Source organism: Rhinopithecus bieti, unplaced genomic scaffold (assembly GCF_001698545.2).
Source record: "Rhinopithecus bieti isolate Rb0 unplaced genomic scaffold, ASM169854v2 scaffold_757, whole genome shotgun sequence".
Taxonomy (NCBI): domain Eukaryota; kingdom Metazoa; phylum Chordata; class Mammalia; order Primates; family Cercopithecidae; genus Rhinopithecus; species Rhinopithecus bieti.
In genome coordinates, this window is record NW_016803289.1 from 1,721,044 (window position 1) to 1,735,039 (window position 13,996).

At 39.7% G+C, this 13,996-nt stretch overlaps 1 protein-coding gene across 1 annotated transcript in view; it reads left to right on the forward strand.

Moving 5' to 3' along the window:
* The window catches only part of STK32A (serine/threonine kinase 32A), a 151,626-nt gene that overhangs the window by 35,304 nt on the left and 102,326 nt on the right, over positions 1–13,996 (forward strand). The window contains exons 3-4 of the mRNA XM_017872394.1: positions 4,140–4,195; positions 5,262–5,413. Coding sequence (XP_017727883.1) covers positions 4,140–4,195; positions 5,262–5,413 — 208 coding nt within the window. The remainder of the gene's footprint in view (positions 1–4,139; positions 4,196–5,261; positions 5,414–13,996) is intronic.

The window sequence follows — 13,996 nt, forward strand, 5'->3', positions numbered from 1 at the left end:
AAACTTATCGCAGGAACAGAAACTCAAAACACTGCATGTTCTCACTCACAGGTGAGAATTGAACAGTGAGAACCCTTTGAGGACACAGGAAGGGGAACATCACATACTGGGGCTGTTGTGGGGTGGGGGGGACGGGGGAGGGAATGCATTTAGGAGTTAACCTAATGATAAATGACGAGTTAATGGGTGCAGCACCCAACATGGCCATGGTACATATGTACAAACCGGCACATTGTGCTCACATGTGAACCCTAGAACTTAAGTATATAAAAAGAAAAAAAGTTCATCTCCTTTTGTTTTCTTGCAGGCCACATACCCTAGCCCAGCCCTGCCAGTATGAGTGAGAACCAGGTTCTGCCTTTGCCCACACTAAACCACTACCTTCAAGGCCCCACAAAGACCCAGTGTCTCCAGACAGCCTTTCTGTCTTCTTAACATTCAGAGCTCCATGAACCAGAATGAAAGTTTTGGAACATGACACAAGGACAAGACCCAAGAAGTAAACACCACTAAGGTTAACCTTGCTTTAGAGGTTAGAGAAAACACTGCAAGGACACTGCACCATAGACTACGAAAACCCCAAATGTGTTGAAATGATGCTGATTCCATTTACCTCCATATTGCCTGATAATACCCAGGTGCTACCATGGCAGCTTAAGGTGGTGTTCGCTGGGAGCTATGATACGCTTTCAGAAGTAAGAGCACTGCTAGTAAAAGTAGTTGGTTCTAGGCAATGTTCTATGCACATGACCCATTTCATCTTCTTATAAACCTTGTGAAGTATATATTATTTTCATCCTCATTTTATAGATGCAGAAAGGGAAGCATAGATGTAAATTTCCAAGATTACATGGCTATTTATTGTTGGAGCTGAGATTTGAATTCAGGTTGTCTGTCTTCAGAGACTGTGCTCTTAATCTCAGCAGTCATCAGACTTTTCTGTAAAGAGCCAGCTAGTAAATATTGTGGGTTTATATACATTCTCTATTGCATATCCATTGGTTTTCAGAAGTAATCCTATACAAATTCAAAAACCATTCTTAGCTCATAGACTACACAAAAACAGATTGCAAGTCCAATTTGGCATTTACTGTTCATATTGATCAAGGGTTTAAGAACATAGTGAGTATACTATTCCACATATCCCTTAGGCAAATCCTATATGTTTATAGTACTATTAGATTTCTGTTGACAAAATAATCCACAATTCTGACTTCATATTTCTCTCTCTCTCTCTCTCTCTCTCTCTCTCTCTCTCTCTCTGATTTTGTCCGAATTTACCAGGTTTAGTTGCATTTTCAAGTTAATCTTCCTGCTAACTAGTGATTCTGTTGTTGAACATTTAAGAAGGGACTGTCAGGATTGAATAAGAGGGTCTCTTCCATTCACATTTTTTATTTTTATTTTTGAGAAAGGATCTCACTCTGTTGCCCAGGCTGGTGTGCAGTGGTGCAATCACAGATAACTGTAGCCTCAGCCTCTTAGAAGTTCCTCCTGCCTCAATTTCTGAGTAGCTGGGACTACAGATGTGCACCACCATGCCTAGCAAATTTTTTATTTTTTGTAGAGACAGGACCTCACTATATTGCCCAAGCTAGTCTCCAACTCCTAGACTCAAACAATGCTCCTGCCTTGGCCTCCCAAAGTGCTGTGATTACGGATGCGAGTTACCACATCCAGCTCTTACAGTCACTTTTAATCTATCATTGGCTTTCTTATTAGGTTGTATTTTTATACAAGGAAGTGACTTTAGACAGTATGGCACTAGACTAGAGGCTGTGTTTTTCTTTGATAAAGGCATAAATGAGATAAATTGCTCTAAGACTTTAGGCTTGTCCCTTTTCTGAGAAGTGACATTTGGGAGGTCACATTTAGTCAAAGCAGTTTTCCTAGTATAAATTTACCAGGATCCTGACATGTAATCCTGTATCATTTGCAGTAAGGTTAAAATGGTTTATGAAAGAAGGTGGTTCATGAAATGGATTAATATCAAGCTGGAACTTCATGCTTTCTAGGTACCTGCTGTAATCTTAGAGATTCAAAATGTCATCATGGCATTCTAGGCTAGACTGGTAGTGGAGAAATCACTGTGAGTTATTGGATCTGCTCAAGATAAAATCTTGAACTTGCAAATAAATCCTGGTCAGCTTTTTTTTAACACTCTTGTGGTAAATAATACACAACTCAGATTCATGTAATGGATGTAAGAAAATCATTGCTTTGGTTATTTCAGTATGAAATAAAGAGAAAACTTACAGAAGTGTTTTTAAAATTATTCTGACCACAACCCAAGGTAAAACATATGCCAGAAAATATATCATGACATAATAAATGAAGCCAGGATTGTATATATATGTCTACTCAAGTATATGAAATGGAAGCAACAGTTTCAGAGGCAGTACTATGTTTACTACATTTGAGGCATTCTGGTATTTTCTATTCTATTTAATTAAATTTTTAGTACCTCTTATTATTGCTACATTTATTTCATAACTCATTAATGGGTTTTGACTCACAGTTCAAAAACACTGCTTTAGAGAATCCAAATGTTCACACTATCCATGTGTATAAGAACTAATTTTTGGGGGGCTCTTATGTATTCTTATAGCTTAGTTTGATCTATTTGCTAAGACCTGGCTATGTGAGAACTGCAAAGAGTTATGCTTTCAACTACCTAAGCCAAGAATTTTCTGAGGCGGCAGGGGAACCAGGGTGAGCAAAAGGACATATCATCTCCACCCTCATTGAGCTTATGTTATAGTGGATGAAATAAACTCAGAATTCAAGGAGTTTGAGAAGAAAAGTCATTCCCTTGAGTAACTATGTTAAGTACGTAAACAGGTTTAGTAGTGCTTTCTTAGTACAAGGTGTTTTCTTTTGATCTAGGAGAGTCAGTCCAATTTTTTTCTCATGAGAAAATGGAGCCTTGAAGAGTCTGTCATTTATCTCTGGTCTCTTCATTATTTTGAGTCCAAGTACGGGATTATTTGTAATATACATCTGCCTCACATGATCCAGTGGGTTTTATGATAGAAAGGGAATTTGGAATTGAGAAGAAGAAGTGATGATTAAGCCACATCATTAAAATGTTTGACTCTCAGATATCTTGGACAGACTTTGAGAGGCACTGTAGCCAAACTTTTTCCTTCAGAAGGAGATTATCTAATTATTCTGGGTAATAGAGACAAACTAGGTCTTTTAAAGAGACAAATTATACCATTTAGTGTTTCACAATATTTTCTGAAAAAACTCTTAAAATCACTTATTTGGAATTTAATTCATCTAAATCCTTATTTCACAAACCAGGAAACAGAGTCAAATATTTTCTCAGTTATCAAGGCAAGAAACCAAAGATTGTCACCTGCACAGGAGAATCTATGATTTGTTCTTCTCATCATTATACATTTCACAAGCAGTGACTCAAAAAACCTATAAACTAATCAACTATTGCTTCTTCTAGGGACTGAAATTTTAAAATTTCAGACGTGGAGGATCGACTCTACTTCAAAGCAAAATTCAGTGGACTTCTGCACACATATCCATTCTAATCTGTTACAAGTCTGCACTTTGGAGATTAGTTCAGGCTACACACTTAGAGGTGTAATAGTTTCCTACTTGGGAAAATTGAAATTACTTGGATACAAAAGAGTGGTTGTAGTAAGAAAAGAGGCAAGGAGAACATTTTAAAGTGCTGATCCTTGGTAAAGTCATACATACGATGCACCTGGGAGCAGATCTTTCTGAAGTCATTCTGTGCTCAGAGATGTTTCTCCTTACCTTGCTGCCTATATCAAATGCTCTGTGATACGTTCTTAGAGTCCCATGACCTCTCTTCTTAACTTGCAGCGGGAGCTTGAATTTTCCATTTATTTTTGTGACTATTTAGTCTATAAGAGTCTCTGTCTTTATAGGGCCCTTACTTGACTACAGACTCCATAAAGGCAGAGATTCTATTTTTACTCTATTATTATTGTATTCCCAGCACTAAGCACTATGATTAATACATAATAAGTGTTCAATAGATGTTTATTGGATGATTAGATTGGCATTTTAAGGTAGTCTGAGATCATGTTATTTATTAGCTACTAAAGAGAAATTGGTAATTACTCATGATATTCTTCTTTTTTGTTGTTTTACAGTCAACTTTGACCACTTTGAAATTTTGCGAGCCATTGGGAAAGGCAGTTTTGGGAAGGTGAGAACAAATTGAAATGATTAAGCACCAGCAAGGTTATGTAGCCCAGGTAACAGAGGGTCCAGAAATGTTCATATTATTGAGTTGCTGGGACCGCAAGGAAAGATAATCAAGTGAAAATGTTTTTGTAATGGATTTTTATAAAATTGTCACCACAGTTTAAGAAAAGTGCGTGACAGGCAGCTACATAATGAACGTACACTGTTCTCTAGAATAATCTCATTAAACTCAAATCTGTTTACTGTCAGTAAACTTTAAGACTTTTCTCTCTACCTTAAAGGAGATGAAGATTTCAGAATCATTTTCGATTCTACCAGCTGTACACCCAGCAATAGTTATCTCGTTTATGGAAGAGTTCATTATTTTCATGTGGGAAAGAAGCCACCTGATTTCTATTTGTTTCCTCATTTGTATAATGTTTTTATCTTAAGAAATATACATATTCAGTCTAATTTTTTTTTGCAAGAAACTTCTGTATTCAAACCCTGATTCCTAGTTTCTCAATGGAGACATACTTTAAGAGAATAATATTTCATATTAAACTTGTATTTTGAAATCATTTTCTGTTTACTGTATCAGGTATTACATAGACCTCTAAAAAAATTTCAAAAACATGGACATTATATTTAATGTTTTCCAGTCCTTAAAGTCCTTTTGGTTATATCATCTATGGTTGTAAACAGAAATTCTTTGCACAGTATTATTCAGCTTGACAGTTTAGTCATGTCTATTTCAGTCACTCAAAGCAGGATTAAGGATGTTACTTGTTATTGGAATATTCCTGACATGGAGGCAGCTATTTTCACCAAAATGCTGTCTTAAGAACCCAAAAAGCAAAACCAGGCAAAATTGTTTGAGAAAAAAGAGATCCAAGAATTGAACTGGTACATAGAAAAGAAAATGAAATTTTTAATCCAAAATCAGAGCTAAGTGGGAACTTTTAGCATTGTGTAATTTGCAAATGTTAAGGATCCAAGCCACAGAAAATAACATGTCTTGTTCTGTCTCTCATCACGATGATCCACTACCTCCCTAATCACTCACTCACTTGGGTTTTCACCATTAGGTCTGCATTGTACAGAAGAATGATACCAAGAAGATGTACGCAATGAAGTACATGAATAAACAAAAGTGTGTGGAGCGCAATGAAGTGAGAAATGTCTTCAAGGAACTCCAGATCATGCAGGGTCTGGAGCACCCTTTCCTGGTTAATTTGTGGTGAGTAATTTTACTGAACCTCTGAATAGTGACATTCCTGATATTGGTGTGCTAGGGGAGGTCCCCAAATACCCCTGGGACCTCAGGACTGGCTGGTATCCAGGCTCTTGACATAATTGCAAGAAAGAGTTCAAGGATGAGTTGGAAAACAGTGAAAGTACAGAGATTTATTGCAAAGTGAAAAGTACACACTCAAGAGAGGGGAGCGTGGGTGGACTCCGGTGAGTGTCATGTAAGGGGGTTTGAGGCTGCTGCCATATGCGTTTCTTTAACCAAGGGGTGAAACATTCATGAAGATCCCTGAAAAAAGATGGAGATTTCTTGGAACTGTGGTGCCACCTATTTTTACACCAAACATGAATGTTCCTGGAACTGTCATGGTGCTGGTGGGTGTATGATTTAGTATGTTAATGAGTGTACAATGAGGTCCTAGGTGAAACCTAGGTCAAATTCCACACGATGGAGAGGACCCACAGACCCTCTGAAGGAAACGGACTGCTCCTGCAGGACCCAGGAGACTCCTCCAAAACTGTGAGTGCCCCAACTGCGGAAGTGGGGAAGGGAGACCCTCCTTTCCCAAACACACATCCCTACTGGAGAAGCTGAAGGTCTGTTTGCTGGAGAAGTTTCCGACTTTATCTGGAGCTGAATCCATTTGAAGAGCCTAGTGAAATACACGGGGAGAGGAAGCCGCAGAAAGGCCCTGGGAGATTGCTGGGTCACCAAGCAGGCCATTCCTGCCTGGCACCACAGGGATCCAACGGGAGAGGAGAGGGGGGTAAAATTCCATAGGGAGAAGCAAATCTCTAGCTGAACTTTGTAACAGTTTGAACAGGGTGAGAAAGCGCCTGGCCAGGACTCCGGGGAGGGCACAAATCCAGGGTGCAGACTCCACAGGCAGGGGATAAACCAAGCCCTTTTCTTTTGCAGCTGGGAGGTTGGTAGCCTGGGGCAGGCCGGTACTGCTTCTCTGCTTGGAAACAACCTGGCAGCTGTGTGTGTGTGTGGTGGTGTTGGGACCGGTGGTGGTGGGGTGGAGGGTAGGGGCGGTGTGGGGAACACAGTGGGAGTGAGACCGGCCCTGACAATCCGCAGAGACAGCCATAATCCTCCTAGGCACACAACTCCAGTGAGCTGGGAATCCCAGCCCCATCCCCCACAGCAGCAACAGCAAGGCCCATCCATGGGAGTCTGAGTTCAGAGACACCTAGCCCTGCCCCTACCTGATGGTCCTTCCCTACTCACTCTGGTATCGGAAGACAAAAGGCATATATCTTGGGAGTTCTAGGGCCCTGCCCACTGCCAGTTTCTCCCCATAATACCACAGCTGATGCTCTCTGGAAAAGCGCCACCCCCTGGCAGGAGGACAACCAGCACAAACATAGAATATTAACCAAAGCTAAGAACCCTTACAGAGTCCATCGCACTCCCTGCCACCTCCAACAGAATAGGCACTGGTATCCACAGCTGAGAGACTCACAGACAGTTCACATCACAGGACTCTGTGCACACAACTTCCAGTACCAGAGACAACGATCACTGCAGTTCAGCTCACAGGAAACCACATCCATAGAAAAAGGAGGAGAGTACTACATCAAAGGAACACCCCGTGGGACAAAATAATCTGAACAAGACCTTCCCCCTGAAAGAGCCTATCCAAGTGAGAAGGAACCAGAAAACCAACCCTGGTAATATGACAAAACAAGGTACTCGATGGCCCAAAAAAATCACACTAGTTCACCAGCAATGGATCCAAACCAAAAAGAAATTCCTGATTTACCTGAAAAAGAATTCAGGAGGTTAGTTATTAAGCTAATCAGGGAGGGGCCAGAGAAAGGCGAAGCTCAATGCAAGGGAATCCAAAATACAATACAAGAAGTGAAGGGAGAAATATTCAAGTAAATAGATAGCTTAAAAAAAAATAAAAAATTCAGGAAACTTTAGACACGCTTTTAGAAATACAAAATGCTCTGGAACGTCTCAGCAATAGAATTGGACAAGTAGAAGAAAGAAATTCAGAGCTCGAAGACAATGTCTTCAAATTAACACAATCGAACAAAGACAAAGAAAAAAGAATAAGAAAATACAAACAAAACCCCCAAGAAGCCTGAGATTATGTTAAATGACCAAACCTGAGAATAATCGGTGTCCCTGAGGAGGAAGAGAATTTTAAAAGCTTGGAAGACATATTTGAGGGAATAATTAAGGAAAACTTCCCCGGCCTTGCTAGAAATCTAGACATCTAAATACAAGAACCACAAAGAACATCTGGGTAATTCACTGCAAAAAGATCTTTGCTTAGGCACACTGTCTTCTTCCTTCTGGTGGGTTCATGGTCTCACTGACTTCAGGAGTGAAGCTGCAGACCTTCACGGTGACAGCTCTTAAAGGCAGCACCCTTGGAGTTGTTCATTCTTCCAGGTGGTTTTGCGGTCTCGCTGGCCTCAGGAGTGAAGCTGCAGACCTTCGTGGTGAATGTTACAGCTCAAAAAGGCGGCGTGGACCCAAAGAGTGAGCAGCAGCAAGATTTATTGTAAAGAGTGAAAGAACAAAGCTTCCACACTGTGGAAGGGGACCCAACCAGGTTGCCACTGTTGGCTCAGGCAGCCTGCTTTTATTCCCTTATCTGATCCCACCCGTATGCTGCTGATTGGTCAATTTTACAGAGAGCTGATTGGCCCATTTTATAAAGAACTGATTGGTCCGTTTTGACAGGGTGCTGATTGATGCATTTCCAATCCTTTAGCTAGACACAGAGTGCAAGACAGAAAAGTTCTCCAAATTCCCACTAGATTAGCTAGATACAAAGTACTGACTGATGAGTTTACAAACATTGAGCTAGACAAAGAGTGCTAATTGGTGCATTTACAATCCTCCAGCTAGACATAAAGGTTCTCCAAGTCCCCACTAGACTCAGGAGCCCAACTGGCTTCACCTAGTGGATCCCGCACCGGGTCACAGGTAGAGCTGCACGCCAGTCCCGCACCATGGGCCCACACTCCTCAGCCCTTGGGCGGTTGATGGGACCAGGCACCATGGAGCAGAGGGCAGCACTCGTTGGGGAGACTCAGGTCATGCAGGAGCCCATGGCAGGGTGGAGGCTCCGGCATGGCGGGCTGCAGGTCCTGAGCCCTGCCCTGTGGGGAGGCGACTGAGGCCCCCTGAGAATTTGAGTGCAGCGCCTGCAGGCCAGCAGTCCTGGGAAACCTGATGCACCCTCCACAGCTGCTGGCCCGGGTGCTAAACCCCTCACTGCCTGGGGCTGGCAGTGCCAGCCAGCTGCTCCAAGTGTGGGGCCCGCTGAGCCTGTGTCCACCCGGAACTCACGCTGGCCCACGAGTGCCATGCACAGCCCCAGTTCTTGCCGGCGCCTCTCCCTCCACACCTCCCGGCAAGCAGAGGGAGCCGGCTCTGGCCTTGGCCAGCCCAGAGAGGGGCTCCCACATTGCAGTGACTGACTGAAGGGCTCCTCAAGCGCCACCAGAGTGGACGCCGAGGTCGAGCAGGCATGGAGAGCGAGGGATGCTAGCACCTGGTCACCTCTCAAAAGTACACAGGCAACAAAGACCATGATAAATGCAATGGTACTTCACATTTCAATATTAACATTGAATGTAAATGGCCTAAATGCTCCACTTAAAAGATACAGAATCACAGAATGGATAAAAACTCACCAACCTACTATGTGCTGGCTTCAGGAGACTCACCTAGTATGCACGTACTCACATAAACATAAAGTAAAGGAGTGAGGAAAGGCATTTCATGCAAATGGACGCCAAAAGCAAGGAGGGGTAGCTATTCTTATATCAGACAAAACAAACTTTAAAGCAACAGCAGTTAAAAGAGAGACAAAGAGGGACATTATATAATGGTAAAAGGCCTTATTCAACAGGAAAATATCACAATCCTAAACATATAAGCACCTGACACTGGAGCTCCCAAATTTAGAAAACAGTTACTAATAGACCTAAGAAATAAGATAGATAGCAACACAATAATAGCAGGGGATTTCAATAATCCACTGACAGCAGTAGACAGGTCAAGACAGAAAGTCAACAAAGATACAATGGATTTAAACTATACCTTGGAACAAATGGACTTAACAAATATATACAGAATATTTCATCCAACAACTGCAGAATACACATTCTATTCAACAGAGCATGGAAGTTTCTCCAAGAGAGACCATATGATAGGCCATATAATGAGCCTCAACAAATTTAAGAAAATTGAAATTATATCAAGCATTCTGTCAGACCACAATGGAATAAAACTGGAAATCAACTCCAAAAGGAAACTTCAAAACCATGCGAATACATGGAAATTAAATAACCTGCTCCTGAATGGCATTGGGTCAAAAACAAAATCAAGATGAAAATTTTAAAATTCTTTGAACTGAATGACAATAATGACACAACCTATCAAAACCTCTGGGATACAGCAAAGGCAGTGCTAACAGCAAAGTTTATAGCCCTAAATGCCCACATTGAAAAGACTGAAAGAGCACAAACTGACACTCAAAAGTCACACCTCAAGGAACTAAAGAAATAAGAATAAACCAAACCCAAACACAGCAGAAGAAAGGAAATAACCAAGATCAGAGCAGAACTAAATGAAATTGGCACACAAAAAAATACAAAAGATAAATAAAACAAAAAGATGGTTCTTTAAAAAGATAAATAAAATTGATAGACCATTGGCAAGGTTAACCAAGAAAACAAGAGAGAAAATCCAAATAACCTCACTAAGAAATAAAACAGGAGATATTACAACTGTCACCACTGAAATACAAAAGATCATTCAAGGCTACTATGAACACCTTTATGCACATAAACTAGAAAACCTAGAAGATATGGATAAATTCCTAGAAAAATACAACTCTCCTAGCTTAAATCAGGAAGAATTAGATACCCTGAACAGATCAATAACAAGCAGCAAGATTGAAATGGTAATTTAAAAATTACCAGCAAAAATGCCCAGGACCAGATGGATTCACAGCAGAATTCTATCAGACATTCAAAGAAGAATTGGTACCAATTCTTTTGACACTAAGGAAACCTCTGTAATTCATCCTATGAAGCCAGCATCACCCTAATACCAAAACCAGGAAAGAACATAACCTGAAAAGAAAACTACAGATCGATATCCCTGATGAACACAGATGCTGAAATCCTTAACAAAATACTAGTTAACCGAATCCAACAGCATATACCAAAGATAATCCACCATGATCAAGTGGGTTTTGTACCAGGGATGCAGGAATGGCTTAACATACACAAGTCAATAAATGTGATACACCACATAAACAGAATTTTTTTAAAAAATTACATGATCATCTCTATAGATGCAGAAAAAGCATTCAAGAAAATCCAGCATCCTTTTATGATTAAAACCTTCAGCAAAATTGACATACAAGGGACATAGGCCTTAATGTAATAAAAGCCATCTATGACAAACCCACAGCCAACATAATACTGAATGGGGAAAAGTTGAAAGTATTCCCTCTGAGAAGTAGAATGAGACAAGTATGCCCACTCTCACTACTCCTCTTCAATGTAGTACTGGAAGTCCTAGCCAGAGCAATCAGACAAGAGAAAGAAATAAAGGGCATCTAAATCAGTAAAGAGGAAGTCAAATTGTCACTGCTTGTTGGCGATATGATCATTTACCTTGAAAACCCTAAGGACTCCTCTAGAAAGCTCCTAGAACTGATAAAAGAAGTCAGCAAAGTTTCTGGATACAAGATTAATGTACACAAATCGGTAGCTCTTCTATACACCAACCAAGTGGAGAATCAAATCAAGAACTCAATCACTTTTACAACAGCAAAAACAAAACAAAACAAAACAAAATACTTAGGAATATACCCAAACAAGGAGTAGAAAGACCTCTACAAGGAAAACTACAAAACACTGCTGAAAGAAATAATAGATGATATAAACACATGGAAACACATCCCATACTCATGGATGAGTAACGTCAATATTGTGAAAATGATCATACTGCCAAAAGCAATCTATAAATTCAATGCAATTTCCATCAAAATACCATCATTCTTCACAGAATTAGAAAAAACAATTCTAAAATTCATATGGAACCAAAAAAGAACCTGCATAGCTAAAGAGACTAAGCAAAAAGATCAAATCTGGAGGAATCACACTACCTGATTTCAAACTATACTATAAGCCCATAGTCACCAAAACAGCACAGTACTGGTACAAAAATAGGCACAAAGACCAATGGAACCGAATAGAGAACTCAGAAATAAACCCAAATACTTACAGCCAACTGATCTTTGATAAAGCAAATGAAAACATAAAGTAGGAAAAGGACACCCTTTTCAACAAATGGTGCTGGGATAATTGAATAGCCACAAGTAGGAGAATGAAACTGGATCATCATCTCTCACCTTATATAAAAATCAACTCAAGATGGATTAAGGACTTAAACCTAAGACCTGAAACTATAAAAATTCTAGAAGGTAACTTAGAAAAACCCTTCTAGACATTAGCTTAAGCAAGGGTTTCATGACCAAGAACCCCAAAGCAAATGCAGTAAAAACAAAGATAAATTGCTGGGACCTAATTAAACTAAAGAGCTTTTGCATGTCAAAAGGAAGTCAGCAGAGTAAACAGACAGCCCACAGAGTGGAAGANTCTTTTGACACTAAGGAAACCTCTGTAATTCATCCTATGAAGCCAGCATCACCCTAATACCAAAACCAGGAAAGAACATAACCTGAAAAGAAAACTACAGATCGATATCCCTGATGAACACAGATGCTGAAATCCTTAACAAAATACTAGTTAACCGAATCCAACAGCATATACCAAAGATAATCCACCATGATCAAGTGGGTTTTGTACCAGGGATGCAGGAATGGCTTAACATACACAAGTCAATAAATGTGATACACCACATAAACAGAATTTTTTTAAAAAATTACATGATCATCTCTATAGATGCAGAAAAGCATTCAAGAAAATCCAGCATCCTTTTATGATTAAAACCTTCAGCAAAATTGACATACAAGGGACATAGGCCTTAATGTAATAAAAGCCATCTATGACAAACCCACAGCCAACATAATACTGAATGGGGAAAAGTTGAAAGTATTCCCTCTGAGAAGTAGAATGAGACAAGTATGCCCACTCTCACTACTCCTCTTCAATGTAGTACTGGAAGTCCTAGCCAGAGCAATCAGACAAGAGAAAGAAATAAAGGGCATCTAAATCAGTAAAGAGGAAGTCAAATTGTCACTGCTTGTTGGCGATATGATCATTTACCTTGAAAACCCTAAGGACTCCTCTAGAAAGCTCCTAGAACTGATAAAAGAAGTCAGCAAAGTTTCTGGATACAAGATTAATGTACACAAATCGGTAGCTCTTCTATACACCAACCAAGTGGAGAATCAAATCAAGAACTCAATCACTTTTACAACAGCAAAACAAAACAAAACAAAACAAAATACTTAGGAATATACCCAAACAAGGAGTAGAAAGACCTCTACAAGGAAAACTACAAAACACTGCTGAAAGAAATAATAGATGATATAAACACATGGAAACACATCCCATACTCATGGATGAGTAACGTCAATATTGTGAAAATGATCATACTGCCAAAAGCAATCTATAAATTCAATGCAATTTCCATCAAAATACCATCATTCTTCACAGAATTAGAAAAAACAATTCTAAAATTCATATGGAACCAAAAAAGAACCTGCATAGCTAAAGAGACTAAGCAAAAGATCAAATCTGGAGGAATCACACTACCTGATTTCAAACTATACTATAAGCCCATAGTCACCAAAACAGCACAGTACTGGTACAAAATAGGCACAAAGACCAATGGAACCGAATAGAGAACTCAGAAATAAACCCAAATACTTACAGCCAACTGATCTTTGATAAAGCAAATGAAAACATAAAGTAGGAAAAGGACACCCTTTTCAACAAATGGTGCTGGGATAATTGAATAGCCACAAGTAGGAGAATGAAACTGGATCATCATCTCTCACCTTATATAAAATCAACTCAAGATGGATTAAGGACTTAAACCTAAGACCTGAAACTATAAAATTCTAGAAGGTAACTTAGAAAACCCTTCTAGACATTAGCTTAAGCAAGGGTTTCATGACCAAGAACCCCAAAGCAAATGCAGTAAAACAAAGATAAATTGCTGGGACCTAATTAAACTAAAGAGCTTTTGCATGTCAAAAGGAAGTCAGCAGAGTAAACAGACAGCCCACAGAGTGGAAGAAAATCTTCACAATCTATACTTCTGACAGAGGACTAATATCCAGAATCTACAATGAACTCAAGTAAATCAGTAAGAAAAAAACAAATCATCCCATCAAAAAGTGGGCTAAGGACATGAATAGACAGTTCTCAAAAGAAGATATACAAATGGCCAATAAACATAGGAAAACATGCCCAACGTCACTAATGATCAGGGAAATGCAAATCAAAACCACAATATGATTCCACCTTACTCCTGTAAGAATGGTTATAATAAAAAAATCAAAAAACAGCAGATGTTGGCATGGATGCAGTGAACAGGAAAAATTCTACACTGCTG